Source organism: Mytilus edulis, chromosome 1 (assembly GCF_963676685.1).
Source record: "Mytilus edulis chromosome 1, xbMytEdul2.2, whole genome shotgun sequence".
Taxonomy (NCBI): Eukaryota; Metazoa; Mollusca; class Bivalvia; order Mytilida; family Mytilidae; genus Mytilus; species Mytilus edulis.
In genome coordinates, this window is record NC_092344.1 from 55,274,738 (window position 1) to 55,295,939 (window position 21,202).

General features: G+C 29.4%; 1 protein-coding gene across 3 annotated transcripts in view; it reads right to left on the bottom strand.

Annotated features, from left to right (window-relative positions):
• Positions 1–3,343: 3,343 nt before the first annotated feature.
• The window catches only part of LOC139514329 (forkhead box protein P1-like), a 55,167-nt gene continuing 37,308 nt past the window's right edge, over positions 3,344–21,202 (bottom strand). For all 3 annotated transcript variants that reach the window (XM_071303435.1, XM_071303443.1, XM_071303426.1), the window contains 9 exons: positions 20,247–20,334; positions 14,612–14,707; positions 13,952–14,306; positions 13,510–13,586; positions 13,237–13,338; positions 12,189–12,310; positions 10,643–10,721; positions 9,750–9,895; positions 3,344–8,151 (listed from right to left, as the gene is read on the bottom strand). In XM_071303435.1, coding sequence (XP_071159536.1) covers positions 7,866–8,151; positions 9,750–9,895; positions 10,643–10,721; positions 12,189–12,310; positions 13,237–13,338; positions 13,510–13,586; positions 13,952–14,306; positions 14,612–14,707; positions 20,247–20,334 — 1,351 coding nt within the window. In that variant the 3' untranslated portion in view covers positions 3,344–7,865. The remainder of the gene's footprint in view (positions 8,152–9,749; positions 9,896–10,642; positions 10,722–12,188; positions 12,311–13,236; positions 13,339–13,509; positions 13,587–13,951; positions 14,307–14,611; positions 14,708–20,246; positions 20,335–21,202) is intronic.

The following is a 21,202-nucleotide window of genomic DNA, read 5'->3' on the forward strand; positions in this document are numbered from 1 at the left end:
TTTTAGTTTGTTACCCGGATTTGATATTTTTCAATCGATATATGACCTTTGACCACCGGTACAATACTGTTGCCTTTAATTATCTGACACAGAATGAGTTTGGTCTCAAAAATAGTTTGAAATTGGACATCGACCTATTATGGTACAATACACCAAATCTAAAACATGGTTAGATTAAGCATATCAATGAACCCCAGCATCCACAAGACTTCTTTTTTTGTTAAAATCAAACATAGTTTAATTTTGGACCTTTTGGACCTTAATGTGGACCAAGTTGAAACCTGTGTCCAAAACTGAAAATCTCAAACCACAGCTAAATTCAGCACACTAAAGAACTCTTCAGAATTCACACTGAATAAAACCACTTTAAAATTGGTCAAGAAATAAGCAATTTATACAAAGTATTTAAAAAGTATTGTTTTTGCCCCTTATTCCTAAAAGGTTAGGGCACTTACTCCAAAGTCAATCTCAACATTCTTTTTTGATATGGAATATTGTATTACATTTTCAAGAGATACTTACACTTATACTCAAGATATTGTCGAGAAATCAGAAAATATGTAGTTTTTTTTCGTAGTACACTTAATTCCTTTTTCAGTCATATCCCCCAAAGTCAATCATAACCTTCCTTTTGAGGTAAGGGACGTGTGGTACAATTTAATAGAGATTCATACACTTATACTTAGTTATTGTCTAGAAACCAAAAGTCATACCATTATACGCAAGTTATGACAGATAGCAAACAACAACTGGACTTCATTTCCTGGCTTTGACAGGTTACACGATAATATAAAAATATTTTTAATCTTTAACATTAATTCAAACAAACCTAGAAAAATCACCATTATCCGATTGCATGTGCGTGGTTGTCTGTTTTATGTTTAAATCTAGTTATAAAAAAATGCTGATAACAGTTTCTATCTATCTATTACATTTTTTTGAGAAAAGGCAAACATGGTTATAAAAATCATCATTTAAGGGTAACAACCCCCAGTAATTGTCTGTAATTAGGCATTTTTATCATATAGAAGTCAATGGCTTGTTTCAGTTTTACTTAAAATGAGAATGGAAATGGGGAATGAGTCAAAGCGACAACAACCCGACCATAGACCAGACAACAGCCGAAGGCCACCAATGGGTCTTCAATGTAGCGAGAAACTCCTGCACCCGGAAGAGTCCGGCTTCAGCTGGCCACTAAACAAATATGTATACTAGTTCAGTGATAATAGACGTTATACTAACTCCGAATTATACACATGAAACTAAAATTAAAAATCATAAAAGACAAACAAAGGCCAGAGGCTCCTGACTCACAACCATACGCACAGTATAACCCAGTTTCAGAGAAGTCTGAGTCCGATGTCAGAATATGAAACAAACAAAAAATAAACAAAATGACAATAACACATAAATAACAACAGACTACTAGCAGTTACTGACATGCCAGCTCCAGACCTCAAGTTACTTGTATATTATTAATCAGGGGTATGCTTATCATTTCTGTCATACAGGAGTCAATTGATGATTTAAGTTTTACCTATATATTATTAATCAGGTTTAAGCTAATCATTTCTGTCATACAGGAGTCAATTGTTGATTTAAGTTTTATTTGTATATTGTTGATCAGGTTTATGATTATTATTTTTGCTGACATTTCTATCTTAAATTTTCAAGATAATATCGGTAGGCAAATGTTTTTATTCTTGTCTTCTATTTTATATTAATCTCCTAGGATATGACAATATTCTTTGTATGTTACCCTCATGTTCTATGTTTTGCCAAATTAGGGAAAAGTTGCATGATTGGCTGGGTTTCCAGAATATGATCTTAAAACAAAATACTCTCAGAAAGAGGGGCGAAATATACCAGAGGGACAGTCAAACTCATAAATCGAAAATAAACTGACAACGCCACTGCTAAACATGAGGCTGTCAGAGCCACAGCAAACCGGATTTATTAACATTTATTTGTGTCCTGGCATTTTTCAATATCACAAGAATCATAACTGATGAAACGGTGAAAGTGAAAATCGTCAATATCAAATTTGACCTCGATTTTGTCATCAGTAACAACGTATTAAAATTTGAAAAGCTTTGATTAAATGGTTCATGAGTAAATGCAACATGACTGGAAACACAATTTTTCAATCTTTCAAGAACCATATCTCCTGAACAGAAAAAGTGAAAATCGACATTATTGAACTTGACCTCAATTTTGTCATCAGTAACAACATAATAAAATTGTAAAGCTTTGGTTGAACAGTTAATGAGAAAATGCACGGATATGACTGGAAACACCATTTTTCAATCTTTCAAGAACCATAAATAATGAACAGTAAAATATAAAATCGTCATTATTGAACTTGACCTCCATTTTGTTGTCAGTAACAACATATTAAAGTTTTAAAAGCTTTGGTTGAATGGTTTATTAGTAAATTCACGGACAACATTTTGCTGTTATTACAAACCTGGTAAATAGTCGTATTCGGCAGCTCACAGTCATGGTGAAAAGGGGAATGGATTGTAGTTACGACATAAGGAACATATCCAATATCATCTGTGAAACAGTTATTCCATAATGGTCAACCAACTCGTGATGGCATCAGTAAAATGTACAAAGGATTGATTCAATTTCACCATTTGGAACTCTTGGTTTAATAGCTTCCTTGTGAGCAGTAACCCTCTATTGTGGATTTCATAATAGGAAAGACAAGCCCGGGAATATCTTATCAATTGTATGCAGGCCCTGTTGGAATGTTGCTACATAGAAATGGAAGGTTCATAATTGGGAAGCTGAAATCATTTCTTTTGTCGTAAACTTTTGTTTTCAATTGACCCTCATTGTCAATTTCTAGATGTAAGTCAAGATACAAGGCTGACCTAACTGTATCTGTTGTAACCTTTATCTCTAGTTTGAAGGGATAGATGCGTTCAACATAGTCACAAAATTTTTAATTATTTAGTGAGAGAACATCATCTATATAGCGGAAAGTAAAGTTAAAGGATTTTGCTAACTTCTTATCTTTCTTCCTAAAAAAATCCTGAATGAAGTCAGCCTCATAATAATAAAGAAACAAGTCGGCAAGAAGAGGGGCACAATTGGTTCCTATTGGAATGCTCACAGTCTGTTGAAAAACACTGAAGTAAAACAAGGGAATTTCATGGTGATGTTCCGTTGACATATTTTTCAGCAAGAAAAAAATAGCAATACACTGTATATGCAGTAGTGTCTTCTAATTTAATGAGCCATTGTAGAGTAGCTGTATCATGACCTTGGCACAATTACTGCAATTATAGCATATCTTCTTTGAAATCATGAAGTCACAAGAAAAAACAAACAAACATTATAACCCAGTATATTATTTATTGTCTCTGATGAAGACATTACACAATAGAGAAAGATAGGTAATCATGAAATGCACCGGTTACTACATACACTCCATAGTAGTAAAATACTGTTTAAAATACAGATTTTCCTGAGAAAGAAAAAAAATATAGCTATTTCAGATTTAACATACTTGGTGTATAGTGCAGTAAAAGAGATTACATAACCATTGCTGAACTATAAAATATTATTTTAAAACATCCTACTACTTTCTCAGTAGTTTAAAAATAAATGTCCACATCATTTAAAATCATGCTTTATAAATTTATCTAATTAAAATGCCCTTGTACACACAGCTATCTGATAACTGAGATATTGATATTTTTACTACATTTCTAATTATATGTATAATTTTCTAGCTGTCCTGATAAAAAAAGTATACATACTTTTAACTCCTTGTAATAATTTATACATAACAGACACAACTTGTAATAAATACTTGCATAGATTTTGAAATAGAACTACCTTGTAAAATCTAAATAGGAAATTAAAATCATAGGAATCTTAATTAATATGACTCCATCAAATGTCTACTTTCTGTGTATTTCAGATATTTTAATATTAAATGCTTAATAACCTGTTTTACAACTAGTTATTGTTAAACAGTTTTAATTTCAATCTACTTTTATCATTACATCTTACAATATTTAAACTTATTTTTGCTCTACATATGACAGAAATATTGCATGCTTAACATATGTTAACTAATAATAGTTCTTTTATTCTAAACATAACCATTTATAAGCTGTAGCAGTTGTTTCGGGCGATAACCAATTTGTGTTATGAGATATATCTTCCTCGTTTTTAATGTAGTTAGACTTTTGTAACTGTAATGTCAATCAAATCTACAAATCACAAAAGTACAAGTTATAGAGGATGATATAGAAAGTCATATTTCACCAAGAATACCATATAAAACAAAAAGTTACTGTTACAGAAAACCAAGAGCACTATTCATATACTGTTAAGTAAAAACTGCTCCAGGAACAGGGCTTTGAACGTATAATCCAACATTAGAAAGACCATTTTTTGTTATTATTTTTACAAAGTTATGATGTTATGGTTTTAGAAGAATACTTTCTGATTCTTTAACTGATATACTTTTAATATAAAGATGGAAAGATAAAATGTTACAAATATAACTAAGCAAGTTATTTGTTACCTTAAAATATATGAGAAAAAACAAGGGAATGTTTATGTTTACATTTTTTAATCTCAATGAATACAAAATTTTGTAAGCTAAATTATTTGAAAGTTTGATTTTAGAAGAATAGAAACAACTGTACATGTGAAAGAAACAAACAGATTGCAAATTCAACAAAAAACAAAAATATGACTAGAAAGATGAAAGAACAGAGAAAAAGAGGTATGTAAAATTGATGTGTAAGAATAACACTAGTGAGAAAGGTGAACATATGTTTTATGAAATGATTTAAAACTCCTGAAAGTCCAACACATTCTACCAAATTAGTACTGGTTTCATAAACCATATTTTGAATACAGGTATTATTTAGGCATAAGGCAAACCAGTTGCAAATTATATGTTTTCTTATTCAAACAAATTTATAAAACAGAAATTTATCTGAACAATATAGCATGACCGTGTTACAAAATCAAATCTGATAGTTGTTATTTACCACATCAGATTTACATCAACATATAAAATCCTTTTAGTTTTATTTTATTTTTGATACAAACATAAATCTGTTGAAATGCAAAAAAAAAAAAAAAAAAAGATCAGTTTCTTTATTCTATGATTTTATTTTTCATAATTTCTTTATTTTTTATTCTCTTTTCTTTTTTTACTATGTTTGGCATTAAAACATCAAATAGTTTTTTGTTTGACATTAAAAACTTCAAACTGTTATTAGTACACTTTCAATAAATACAATAACAGATCAGTATGTTGGTTTTGTTTGTATAACAGATATATCAGACATAAAAAATAAATATATTTAACAGAGAATGAACAAATGAAAACATCTGTTGCTTCTGAAAGTGATAAAATCAATGATATAACAATAAAGATAACAGTGCTCAAGACTATCATCTCTTTACTCATTAGGAAATGATTGTCCCATTAAAAAGAAAACAAACAAAATATGAAATGAAATGAAAAATGAAAACAAAACAAACAAAATATGAAATGTTTAGCAGCATATAAATAAATATGCTGTACATTTTCCTAACATTTGATTAAACAAATAAAACAGTATGCAAATTTCCAAAAATAGAAGGTTTTAAAATAATTCTTGGGTAGATATATAAAACTTATTGACAGAAATTTATAATTCTTTTGGACATTCTTTTGAGAAATTAAAAATAAAATTGGGATACTTTCTTCATATTTAAAAAAAAAATCCAGTGTTTACCTCCCTTATTGAATAAAGCATATTTGTACAAAAAGTGGTCAAGTCAATCATGTTTTCATGAAATGTCTGAAGTTCTGATAATTATTTTCAAGATAGCTTTCAAATTTATTGAAATCAAATGCATTTTGTTCTATTTCATTCAAATGTTTGCAAATTTCAAATCTAATGACAAAATGACAGATGTTTACATAAAAGATATTGGCTTATAAATGCTCTGTTTAACTGTGTCTATCTACAGTAAAAAGGCAAAATAGGACAGGATAGTAAAAAAATAGTTCAATCTTATCTTAAAAATCCAAATTACTGACTTAATCAAATGCTAGAAATAGCTTTTCTAGTTTTGCAAAAACAGGCAGTTCATCTTAAGAATAAAAAGTGCTTTTTTTTTTCTTTTTTTTTTTTAGGGGGCTGGAAATTTGTACAAAGTTATAAAGGCTTTGAAATGTAAAATATTAATTTTGCTGCCAACACTCTAGAGATGAAAAATATTAGAGATGATATTACAATGAAATGGAACTAGTCTATCAACAGTTAAACTGGGAAAAAATTGTATTGCTCAATTATAATTTATTTTAAAAAGTCTCCATAAATAGAATCATAATATAATATTACGTTTTATCCCTAGAATGACTTCAGAAGTTCATTTCTATGAAAAAAGATGTATGTACAATGTATTTACAGAGTTCAATGAATAGTCAAAAGACCTAAACAGTAAAATATACATTAACAACTAACATTTATACAACAAGGACCAGAATGTACAAAAATACATGAACACAATCTTGTAAAATAAAAAATGTCATGCTTAATTTACCAATACTGAAACATAGAGTGAGAAACTAGTGAGATGATACAGTGTTCACTTATTTCCCATATAAAATTATGACCCAAAATCAAAGTTGCCAATTTCACAAAAAAATTGACGTACAGAAAAACTAAAAAATATAATGCTTAACAACTAAACAGATTTTATGGAAGTATTTATAACAATACTTTAAGAAATAGTTATTGGGGCCAAATTTATGGTTTCTTTAATTTTACTAATAAGTCTCGACTACCAGTAACAATGTGAAATATATCAAATAATCCCAAACATTTACCATTGGTCTTAATATTTCTGTGAAATTAAATCTACTGTTGTATTTGTTTTAACTAGTGAGTAATTAGATGCTTTGAAATAATAATATTTCACAACTATTGTACTTATCAATAACATGTTGCAAGGGATAATTAAAACAACCTAACAAAATATTCAGTATAAATACATAATAGAACTAACAAACATTTTTTTGGTCCTTCTGACTGTATGAATTGATGATTTTTACATTGATGATAATATTAACAGAATACACATCTTCTGTCTACAGACATTGTCAACAAGATTAACATTTTTAAAAATACTCAGAAAATATGATGGTCCTTTAATAAAAAAACATGCTTCTGATCAAAATGTACAAAATGTAGTTAAGCACTAACTCCAGTTATATTTTCTCAAACATAGCTCCTCGTTGAAGCTGTGTTGTATTGCCTATTATTGCACATCAAACAAAACTTTTAAAACAAATTAATATGAAATCTACAATGCTTGATGCACTTGACTGTGGTAAAATTTTATACATTAAAATTATGCATATGAAGCACTGCATTCTGTTTTTAAATTAAAACTGCCCTATAAGCTATGATTTCCAGATCTAAATATCTGCTAATTAAAATTAAAAATTGTAACACTTCAAATCTGCACGTCATCTGAATGGTCCAAAACAAGTTAACAATTAAAAGCTCTAAAAATAACAACAACATACATACAAACACAACAGGTAAAGCACTAGAATAATACAAGTTCTTAACAAAACATTTTTGATTAAAACTTTCCTGACACTTTTTACAAAAGATGTCCTATCCAGTTTAGATTTTTACAACCTTCAGATTCATTCTTTTATAATTAAGAGTTGTCCCCCTTATACAATGCTGACATTGTAAATTAAATCATAAAAAGTATTAAAAAAAATGTCAATCGCTTTCTTGTTTATGTATTAAATTAAAGCAGAACATTTACTCTAACAAATTGTTCTTATCAATAACTGTTTACAACTGTTATGGTCCTGTTCTTTATGATGCTATATGACTTGAAGCTGCTGACATTGATTCTTGTGCTTTCTGAAGCAAACTTGAAAATATTTCATGATTTGTAGGTACATGTGAAATGTCTTTCGGAGAATGCACAGAAATCTGATCCTCAGTTTTCACTTCAATCATCTCCTGTGAGATACTGTCTATTTCACTGTCATTCATATCTTCATCTTTATCAATCCTATCACCCAGATGACCCTCATTGTCATTTTCATTGTAAGCATCATCTTGAGCCTCTTCTTTCATCATCATGTGATATTCTTCCCTGTAAGAAAAATATAAGAACATAAAATTTTTTTTTAAATGAATCAAATTAAATACCATTTCTACTTTTGCAAGTATGCAGCATTATATAATATTGGTGTAGTCAAAAATGTTTTGTCTTTCACCAAGTCCATGTCTTGTATCATCTTTCTCGTTTTACAGGAAAGTTATTTTGTTCTCATTCAATGGAGAAAATGACAATGATTAATATAACCCTTTCCAAGACAAATTTTAACATTTTCTTCGCTCTTAACCAAAATTACTCAACCTCAACATATCTACTTAAAAAAAATAAGATTGACCTATTTCACCACATCCTTTTCACAAAATTTATCAATGCCTAAAAAAAACTCCATACAAATGTCTTTTGGTTTTTCATATCATCGGATTACTGTCTCATTATTGTATACACAACACCTGTTTAACTTTTATTTTCTACTTTTCATAATTCCTGAGGGCAAACTTACTCAGCAGATCGTGATATTAGTTTACTAATTGATTTATGGAAAACAAATAATTAGTTTTCTCAAATTTAAGAATCTTTCCCTTATAAGGAAGTGTCAAACAAAATCATTTTTTCTAATTAAAACAGCACATAATAAATATGTATTTCATTGTAATCAACAAATAACCGAATTCATAGGTGCAGAAAAAATAACATTAGTTGACATATTAATTGGTAATATAAAGTCTGTCTGACATATCTAATCAATCTTTTATCGATACATGTCAATGTTTATATTATTTTACTGTAAAACATGTGCATGAGAAGAATTCCAATTTTGAAGTAAAAAAAAATTGATATTATAATATTAAAATTAGACATTTATGTCACTAGGACTGTTAGAATTGTAACCTGTTTTACCAGGTGTGTATATTTGACCACACAAGTGTATTTATGTTTTCATTCAATTTATCATGTTTTCTTTATTACGTTCAGTTGCAAATGAGGATAAATATTAAAAAAAAGTATGATTGCCAATGAGACAACTATCCACCTGACCAAAGATGATGTAGAGGTTAGCAGCAATAGGTCACTGAGAATTCAGCAAAACAAAAAAATGTTTTTCATAACATTCAAAACAAGCTACTGGTAATATTATTTTCTATGTTCAGTGGACCATAAGATTGGAGTCAAAACTTAATTTGGCATTTAAATTAGAAAGATCATATCATAAGGAACATTTGTACTCAGTTTTAAGCTGATTGGACTTCAACTTCCTCCAAAACTACCTTGACCAAAAAGTTTAACCTGAATCGGGACAGACGGACAGAAGCAGAAACTGAAATTTCATAACGCTTCTAGGTGGGGCATTAATTTTTTTCCCTTTAGTTCGATAGAAGTCTCATTGGCAATCAATCATACCACATATCTTTATTCGATGACACCATTATATACAGTTTTAACCTACAATAAACCAGAATTTTAGCCTGATACAGGACAGATCCATACACAGACACAATGCCCCATCTAAATCTTGCATTTTGATGTTTTCTTGGTACTAGTACATCCTACTTGATAAGATAAATGTGTTCATTTAATCATGAACTTAACAGGTATAATTCAACATCACACAACAATAAAACAAATAAGCTTACCTAGAAGGAAAATCAAATTTTGAAAGGCTTTCTGAACTGTCATTTCTGTTTGACTTCATAGAGAGATCTTCAGCTCCGTCTAACGATTCACCATTGGAATAATTCTGATTGTTCATAAAATGAATATTAGCTTGCTCTATTGCTGCCTGTTAACAGAAATTAGTCACATAAAGCATATCTGTTAAACAGAAATGTGTGAACAAAAATGAGTTTATATGGATTAAAATACAAAAAACTTTGTAGATACAAAATAATAGTCTTTAGAAGTTCAAATAAAGTGTATCTTCTTCATGAAAATTTTTAAAAAGTTGAAAAAATTGTGAGGACAAATCACCCCCAAGTCAGATAGAAGACAATGTTCATGATAAAACAAGGAAAAGTTTGATTTTAACTAATGTAATAATTTCAGTATTGTATGTATGATAAAGAATGGAGTATTAAATTAATATAAGATCAAATGATTTATTTCAAACAAAATACTAATTCATAAAACAGCTGTTTTAAGTTTTTAAGTAATTACACAATTTATATCACACAAACACAAATAGACCAGAATAATCATATTCTCTGTTTTCAATGTCATAGATGAAGGTAAAAGGCAGTGTGTCAAACAAAATCAGCATTATAAACAGATTCAGAACTTTCAAGAATTGATAAAAATATTAATTTAAATGACATTATTTCTATTCTTTACCAGCTTTGTTTGATTTTATTAAGACCACATTGTTGAATACATTTACACTTTCAACAGCTTAATCAGTTTTCCCCAAAACACAGGTGAAAATAAAATTGTTTATTATATAGCCTTTTCTTTTTTTTAATTCTTAACTTATCATATTTGAAGAGGGATTATTTCCCCACTTATATTTAACTAACAACAGCAGACAACTTACCCTAAGACTTGCATTTAAACTATCACCAAACACTGAAGGATCAGATCCAGGACTTGGTATCTCTCTCATTCCCATACTCCTAAAATGATAACAATAAAATACTCTTTAGTATTTATCTTTTAAATTGGTACAACTCCCTTAACCTTTAATACAAGATGTGCAACGAAAAGTTAAAAAAACTCCAGTTTGTCTACCATTGAAGAAAATAAAACTTATCAAACTTATTTCTCCACACAACAGAAAATGCAACGACAAAGACCAAAAGTGATCATTTGCGAAATTAAGCTATATCTTAGTAAAATCTGTATGAAGCAGTTTACCCTTTTTTATATTGAAGAGTGGACTAAAGATAATAACAATCTGGGAAGGCATAGATACCCCAATAATAACTCTTAAAAAAATATTCAGGATAAAAACAAGAATGTATCCCCAGTACACGGATGCCCCATCTGCACTATCATTTTCTATGTTCTGTGGACTGTGAAAAGGGGGAGGCGATCTCTAATTTGGCATTAAAATGAGAAAGATCATATCAAAGGGAACATTTGTACTGACTTTCAAGTTGATTGAACTTCAAATTCATCAAAAACTACTTCGACCAAAAACTTTAACCTGAAGCAGACCAGACAGACGAACGGACGGCCGAATGAACAAACAGACGGATGCAGAGACCAGAAAACATAATGCCCATAAATGGGGCATAAAAAAAGGAAAGAATCAACCAACCAAAATCTGGGGTCAAGATACTTATAATAACATCTGTGACTACACTGGTATGTCAATAAACTGAACAACAATTTTGTCGTAGTGAACTTACAGTTCATTAGAAGATTTCTAGGTAGACCACGACTGAGTTGTCTATAGTTATTAAATTCAATGTCATCCACTAAGCAGAAAGATCCGTTATCATCCTCTAATCGTACAAACATTTATGTAGGGACAAGTTGGTCCTTATAGCATTCTGTTTGGCAAAGACGGAAAAAAAAAAGCATTTTTGAAAATCTTGAAATAGTTTAAACAGCATTAAAACTAACCTCACTTAATAGTAAACCAAGACTTCTGCAGCCAGAACACTTCAAACAACACTGATAGATAGTGTCAAATATTGCATTTGAAATATGCACAATAACATTTCAACTGTCCAAGATGCAGAAGTAGTCCAATACACACTTAATAGAACATACTGCATTTGAAGAGATTAAAAAAAAGTTTTTTTTTTCTCAATGAAGAACATTTTTTTCTGCTTGTTTAGTTACAATAAAATAAATAAAAGTATAATTTTGCAGTTCTTCTGGACATGTATTTCAATTTTTTATTTTTTTCAAAACTTTACATGCAGTATGCTCCAATCTGTCAATGAAGATTTCTTCAATATCACTCTCAATTTAGTATTATCCTATTTCTTTTCAAATAAAAAGGTTTTATTTCCCATGTTTATAAATGTATAAAAAAAAAAGAAATCACAGCCATTAAAGAAATCTCCATATTTATGCAACAATTTAATCATGCAATCAATAAGATATTTATGGAGATTTTAATGACATACCCTCCCAATTTTTGAGGCCGTCTCTTGTAGAATTCTATTTCATCAACAGTCCAAACTGCTCCTTTAACATTCTCAACTCTCATAAAACATTTGTGAAGGCTTAGGTTATGTCGAACAGCATTCTACCAACAAAAGAGAAACTAAAAATTACTAAGCATAAGAGCATTAAAGTCAAATTAAAAATCAAAATATATGCCGATATAGTACAAAAAACAACACAAATATTTCTTTCCAAATTTTAATTGAATAAAACAAATAAATAAAATGATAAAGATTGTATTGTCTATATAACTTTTGTTTACATTTACCTTTTTTATGTAAGAAGAGTCATAAACATAACCTATAACACCAGCATGAGGATAAAATATCTTTCTCCTCCTCAATTTACTGTAAACACATTTTCATTTGATTTTAGCAGAATAACATTCTTAGATTCATTGTGAATGCTTTGTGTGTCAGAAGTAAAAAAAAAAATTATTTATAAACATAACTAAACAAATCCTCTTGGATTAAATGAAAAACTTCATTGGTTAATTCAGCCTACTTCCTTTTATTGGTCACCGCTGTGCAATAATTTCAATATCTAACAAATCAAGTAATTTTTTTGCAGGAATTGTTCAGGACATCTTACAAATGCTTAATAAATCTTTATCACTATTTTTTACATACTTTTATTTTCCATGTTTATATAATTTAATTTTGGATGTAACACGTCTTCTGATTGGCTGACGTTGTTCAGCTCATAGACATAATTTAGTCATGTGACTATGACATCATGAACGTTTTTTCATGGTTAACTCCGGTTTAAAATGGAATTTTAGATTTAAATTATAAGAAATAACTGTAATATATTTTCTGTATATTCGAAATAACATAATAAATGTGGTGCATACTGTAAAATAACCTGCTATGCGGGTTATTATAGCAGGTTATTCAGTGTGCACCACATTTTTTATGTTATTTCTTCATAGACAGAAAAAATATTACAGTCATTCCTTAAATAGCAAGTGAACTGTTTTATTCAATATTAATAATATATCTTACATACCTTCCATGTGGCTTCATTTCGTCTAAAATATGAAAATGTATTTTGGAACCACTGATAGATTTCATTTAACGTCAGCTGTTTGTGTTGAGATTCTATAATAGCCTAAAATATATAAAATAAAGAATTACCTCCATTTGATCATATTATGTTGTACAGTGTACTGTTAAATAGATGCATTGCTAACTACCTTTGTTAGATTTAGTTGGAATAAATAAAATGATTATAAACTATATATATTGAAAAAAATCATCAAAATTAAATAGCAAGACTTACCTGTCTTATTAAAGACGCATAGGTAAAAGGTGGGCGGACATCTGTATTCTTGTAAAATTCTCGGTTTCTTTGGATTTCTAAAAAATAAAAAAATAAATATGCTTCTATTTAAAATGAAGAACTTAAAATTCATACTTAATTTCTCAGGCAATTCTATTACTATTTATCATTTCTATAAAAAAATCAGACAAAAGTTTGTTTTAAAAAAATGGCACGTTGAATCTTGATTTTTTTTTTAAATACAAAATTCCTCAACTTAAAATTGTGAAAAATTACAGAAAATTCTTTAATGTTTCTATTGGTATGAAAATTTGACAAAAATAAATGCACAATCATTTTTTGAATACTCTCATTTCAAGGCACTGTAAAGGATTGAGTGAATTAATACTGAAAAAATTAAAGAAAACTTGAAAGACTTAAAACTTTTAAAGTAATGAATTACCTGCTGATATTGGTAAATTACATTTATCTGACACTCGTCGTCTCATTGGACCAATACTGGTAGGAGTAGAAGGCTGTGACATGGAATGGGACTGAGGAGTGGGCGGTTTTGATATCGATGTATGTCCCATCTGTGGAGGGATGACAATCGGCAATGATATTGGGTGGGATACCAATGACACTGGAGTAGGTGGTGCTGATGCAGACATGTGTAAACTAGGTAGGATCTTTGTTGGACTTGTTATCACTGATGTCATCTTTGGAGGGCTTGGCACTGATAAGCTTGAAAGTGTCGATGTTGATTGTGGGGATGTAGGCATTTCTGTTGCTGCTGTGCTGATAATTACTGGAGCCCTCTGTAAATAACAGATATTATATGTATTCTAAAACTACTTTGACATGGAAAGCAAATTGTAATAAAGCACCATAAAAATACGGTTACTCAATTTGTTTGAAGGTTGTTTGCATAAATGTAAGTCAAAGGTTTGTCTGTGATTGAATATTTTTCCCATTAGAAACCTAAACTTATAGGTAATAAGTTTGGTCATGTGGTTAACCTGCTGAAGATATATATTGAGTTACCAATTTTCTATTTAAAAAAAAATCAATTAAATTTTTTTTTTTTAAATATCTAAAATGAAATAAGTAAGAAATACTATACCGGCTTCTGAACTTCAGCCACAGAGCTATTTTTATCATTCGGTTTCATATGAAGATGTCTCGCCATTTCTTGTAAAAGTTCTTTTTCTCTTGTTAACTGGAAATAGAAATCACTATTATAGCTTTTATCATAAAAAATTACCCTGAAGTCATGAATAAGTACTCAAATTCCTGAAGCTTCTAAAACCAAAAAAAAACAAAAACGTCAACTTCAGTTTTGGTTCAAAATCAAGATTTCCTCATTTAATACCCAACAGCATATTTGTGGGGCCCATTGCTTATTAGGCCCTGCTAATTTCAATTTGGTTGCATTTTTTTGTAATTCTACCAAACTACTAAATCAAATACATATTTTGTTATTCATGACACAGTATTTGATATTTTTCCAATGTTTAATTGCACAATTTATGGATGAAAAGAGTAAATGAATTTTGATTGAAATAAAATAAATTATTTGGGATAGATGGATGGATATTTTGGTTTAGACTCCCATACTACCTTAAAAACAAGTGTCTAAAAATTAAAATTTAGATACTGTGGATTCATTTATTTTCGTGGGTATCAATTTTAGTGGATCGCTAAAAGCTTTCATATTCGTGGATATTTGATTTCGTGGTTTTGCCAATCTCTGTATACAAAGTCTATAGAAAATGTGTTATTCGTTGAACTTTTGAAATCATGGTTCACCTGTTTCCACGAAACCCATGAAAATTGGTATCCAAAGAATAATAATGAATCTACAGTATAAGAAAGGGTTAACTAACTAACAATGGCAAATGCTTCCATTCTTATTAAAGATAATATCAGAAAAGGAAAAATACATGAATGTTTCGTATGTATGTTTCAGAGTAAGAGGACTTTTGAACAAATTTTGATTTCATTTCGATGAACAATGGCAATTTTTGGATTATAAAATCTTACTGTTTTTTTTTACCTTAAAATTTATTCTTAATATTAAAGTTCAAGATGCCTTTGCACAACAAAAAGAAATCAAGTTAAATCAGCCCTTTATTTGAGCCAAATATGTAGATGCAAAAGAAAAACAATACAATAAAGATTTTTTATAGCATCAAACAACAAGCAACATTTATTTATCAACTTGATCCTACTTAGACTTGTGTTTTCTTCCCACTCACAACGATTCCTATTGCAACAGATTTCTGTCATCTTCATAACACAGATATTTCATAAAAATCAATACTTCATCCCTGTTTATTTCTGTCTATATAAGTGCACTCCGTCCTACGCAATCAAGTCAACATACTGACCTAAATCCAATATTTTTTCCCCAATCATGTTCTTAACACCTTGTGACACTATTACATTTGTATAAAGCCAATACATTAATGTAATTATCACCTGCCTATAGGTATAACATGTAACTACTGTATGTTTGAGCTATTAAATATTTTCCATTGCATAAATCACAATAAATGAGGAAAATTAATGACAGTTAATACTGGCTCATCTTTGACCTTTTTTTTAAGTTGTAAATATACTAATAGGATTTAATTTTTTTTCTATATAGAAATTCATGAAGCCTACAAGACAGAACTTACTTACTCATAGACAAGAAAATTTAAAAGAAAATAAATAAATATGGATTAGCGGTTTAAGTAAAACCCTATTGAAACAGACCATTCAATCCTTTGAATTGAAATCAGAGGCAAAACCCCACTTCATTTCAATCATGTAAGAACCTATTTCTAATTCAATTCCAGAACTCTTTAAACATTTCTCGCACAGTCCTTTGGCTCTCTGGGTTTAAGCAGGACAAGTCAAATTTAGTTTAAGGTAAATTATTAACACAAGATCACATATACATCTTTACCCTTTAGAATAAGCTAACAAATTTAATTCAGTACCAAAAGTGACAATAATTATCTCACTACAATCCTACGCAAATATACTTTGAAAAAAATATCACTTAAATCTATTAATAGCATACTTTATTTCATTCTTGATTGGATAGATAATCCATTTACTTACTGTACCAGTACTTCAAATATGAAACAAAGTAATTCTCAAGTTTCTGGCCAGTATTTCTAAAGTTTTCACCGTGCAATGTATGTCAATGGTACAGAATAATATTTACAAGTAGAAGTGGAAAGAAACAATTGCATGCTAACAACATCCTCTTAATTCAAATGAGAACAATAAAGAAATATCAGGATGGAGCTACAATTGTAAACAAATTTCCTTTCTTTAATTAGAGGAAATACTTGAAATAAACTAACTGATTCAGCAGGCTAAATAAGATACAATGACCTAAATACAATTTGGGGCATTCTGTTACACTACAAAAGTCATGTACTACTTTACAGTGAAAAACATTAAATTTTATTACATTTGGTCAACTCTATTCTGTTCATCATAGACACTATTTCAAAAAGCTAAAAAAACAAACAAATAGTTGCACCCACGCAAGGTGGTCTACAACTAGTACTACAAATGGATTCCAAAACTAAGCATCCTAATTTCATCAAGTAATTATCACTTTAATTACAAAATGGGCAGGTTAAACATATTGATATGACAATTTTCAGAGCAAGTGATAATTACAATACAATTTTTTGGTACCTTACAAAAACATATTGGAATATGTTTGCAAAAATGGTGAAACAATCCATCCTGTATTCCTAACCACATGATGATTTAGAGCTTGTCATATTGTATTAAAACCTTCTTTTGTTGAAGAAGTTGATCTCTAGATCTTTCTTTATTTTTTGTTAATGGGTTTTTACCTAATTGATGCATAACTAACATCTGATTTTTTATAAAGAACAGAATTGATCATTTTCATGAACATTTATGTGAAAAGTTCAGAGGTTTCTGTGGTTTTCCTTTTTTATCTAATTTATCCTACCTTACTGTACCTGGATAAATTGACTTCAAAATTGATATGCATATCAACAATTATGTGACAATAAGGAAATCTGAGACGAAAAAACATTTTTTTAGTTTACAAAGATAATATGGAACAAATCTAGTTTCATCTGATAGTACAAAGACTTTTGCTTTGATAGAATATTAATACCTCTTATATCAGATGTATATGATGATTGCATGATTTGTTATTACAATGTCAAAACAATGTATCCAATTTCCTTTTTTTTAATGTAAAGGACTTTATATAAAGTAATTTTCAATGGTATCTGTAATATGCTTACTTCATCATATATCAGGCTATTATCATTGGATATGCTATAACTATTGTTACTGAACTTTAAAGATAAATGGCTTTTCCTTCTTTTTTGCTCATTTTACATATGAATTATGCATCAAAATATTTTAACAAACAAAAAATAAAAGCAAGTGGTCATGATAAACAGAGCTAGAAATTCATGAAGTCTGTTTTTGATGCTGATCCCTATTTTTGGCAATAAGTAATCAATTTTCCTTAACCTTGAGCTCTATTATTTTTTTTAATGACATTTTATAAATTTAGCTTATAAGATAGGTCTACAGGACTGTAAAACTATTCTTAAAAGTTGAAGGCTTTTCTAGATATATTTATACTGGGTATCAGAAGACATTTTTCAATTTATTCCATCTATAAAATTCATTTTATTACTGTCATTTTGTAAGTATAGATTATTTTCTGCATGTTCCAAGGTAATATAAAGAAGCAGATACCACTAATTCTTTTTTCATTTGAGATGCATTTAGAATTAAGTAAGGTTGTAATCCATTATAACAGATTTAATTAAACATTCCCCAACTGCTTTTCTGCATTTTTAAAAATATTTATTTTAGGAAGCTATGGCCTTAACCTTATGTGGTGACCTCAAAATCAATAGTCACCATCTCATTTTATGACCACTTTTCAAAGTAATGTTGCAATCCCCTAAGTTGTATCTGATTTAGCATTCATCAACAACTTTCCTGCATATTTGATTAATTTACAGTAACTATGATCTTGACCTTTCACATTGTGACATGAATATTAAAATTGGGATCTTCCTTTCATTATATATGATCTGACATCCAAACATATTTGTAACCTGAAATTCAGTATTTCAGTTAGCATCCATCGTGAGTGATGAATGGGTCAAAACAATAACACCCACTACTAAAAAACTTACCTTCATTGAATATGAATAACAACCAAAAGATGTATATACTTGTATTGAATATGAATAACAACCAGAGGATGAATGTACCTGTATTGAATATGAATAACAACCAGAAAATGTACATACCTGTATTGAATATGAATAACAACCAGAAGATGAATGTACCTGTATTGAATATGAATAACAACCAGAAGATGAACATACCTGTATTGAATATGAATAACAACCAGAAGATGTACATACCTGTATTGAATATGAATAACGACCAGAAGATGTACATACCTGTATTGAATATGAATAACAACCAGAAGATGTACATACTTGTATTGAATATGAATAACAACCAGAAGATGTACATACTTGTATTGAATATGAATAACAACCAGAAGATGGATGTACCTGTATTGAATATGAATAACAACCAGAAGATGTACATAACTGTATTGAATATGAATAACAACCAGAAGATGAATGTACCTGTATTGAATATGAATAACAACTAGAAGATGGATGTACCTGTATTGAATATGAATAACAACCAGAAGATGTACATACCTGTATTGAATATGAATAACAACCAGAAGATGAATGTACCTGTATTGAATATGAATAACAACCAGAAGATGTACATACCTGTATTGAATATGAATAACAACCAGAAGATGTACATACCTGTATTGAATATGAATAACAACCAGAAGATGTACATACTTGTATTGAATATGAATAACAACCAGAAGATGAATGTACCTGTATTGAATATGAATAACAACCAGAAGATGTTCATACCTGTACTGAATATGAATAACAACCAGAAGATGTACATACTTGTATTGAATATGAATAACAACCAGAAGATGAATGTACCTGTATTGAATATGAATAACAACTAGAAGATGGATGTACCTGTATTAAATATGAATAACAACCAGAAGATGTACATACCTGTTTTGAATATGAATAACAACCAGAAGATGTACATACCTGTATTGAATATGATAACAACCAGAAGATTTACATACCTGTATTGAAAATGATAACAACCAGAAGATGTACATACCTGTTTTGAATATGAATAACAACCAGAAGATGTACATACCTGTATTGAATATGAATAACAACCAGATGTACATACCTGTATTGAATATGATAACAACCAGAAGATGTACATACCTGTATTGAATATGAATAACAACCAGATGTACATACATGTATTGAATATGAATAACAACCAGAAGACGTACATACCTGTATTGAATATGAATAACAACCAGAAGATGTACATACCTGTATTGAATATGAATAACAACCAGAAGATGTACATACATGTATTGAATATGAATAACAACCAGAAGATGAACATACCTGTATTGAATATGAATAACAACCAGAAGATGTACATACCTGTATTGAATATGAATAACAACCAGAAGATGTACATACATGTATTGAATATGAATAACAACCAGAAGATGTACATACATGTATTGAATATGAATAACAACCAGAAGATGTACATACCTGTATTGAATATGAATAACAACCAGAAGATGTACATACCTGTATTTCTAGTTGACTAACAACTTGCATCTGTACTCTTGCTTGAGCTGTACTTCTATCATCAAGATGGTGTTCTTCATTAATATGTCTGTAAAAATAGGTTTTTCATTTGTACAAAAAAACAGAAATAAGAGGGGAATGCCAATGAGACAACAACCTAACAACAGATAAACAACTTGGATGACACAATACATAAAAAGGAATAACATTATTAACCAAAACAGTTTTAAGCCTCCTAATTTAGATAGCTGTGAATATATCTTAACAAAGGCTACAAATGATCAGTCATCAACATCAATTCTTCAAGTGACAATCAGTAAAGAAAATCACTGAATCAAAATGAATCAGGAGGATAGCAATGTTCACTCAAAGTGCCTTACAGCATCAAGTGTGGTGATATCTAAATATATCTAATCATTGAATATCTTAGAAAAGTGGGGATAAACCTCTGATCATATTTCAAAATACTGAGGTGAACATTAAGAATAAACAAGAGCAAAGAATTGAGACAATCAACCAAAAAGAGGCATCTGAAGAGGAATTTTCTAGTTGATCAATTAGATAGTACAAGTGTGATGGGTTGAATTTCTTTTAAAATAATATTTACAGATTGAAATACCAGTCTACAACACTTGTGTTTAAAACAAGTGTTAATACTGTTATATACAACTACAAAAGTGATGCTTTGAAAATATTCATGGGTTAATAGTCAAATAACAAGTAGTATCCTTATACTTGGAGATAAGTATATTTTATAAGAACAACTTCATAGCTATTAAATAAACTTGAATTTCCCATATAAATGATTTTATACATGTAATTTCACTGGAGTAAACATATACACAGCTCACTTAAGCCTTTATAATAAAACTTTATAAAACAAGAATGTGTATGAATAGGAAATTCCAAACTTGCACTATCACATTTCTAAGTTCAGTGAACCACACAATCTAGGT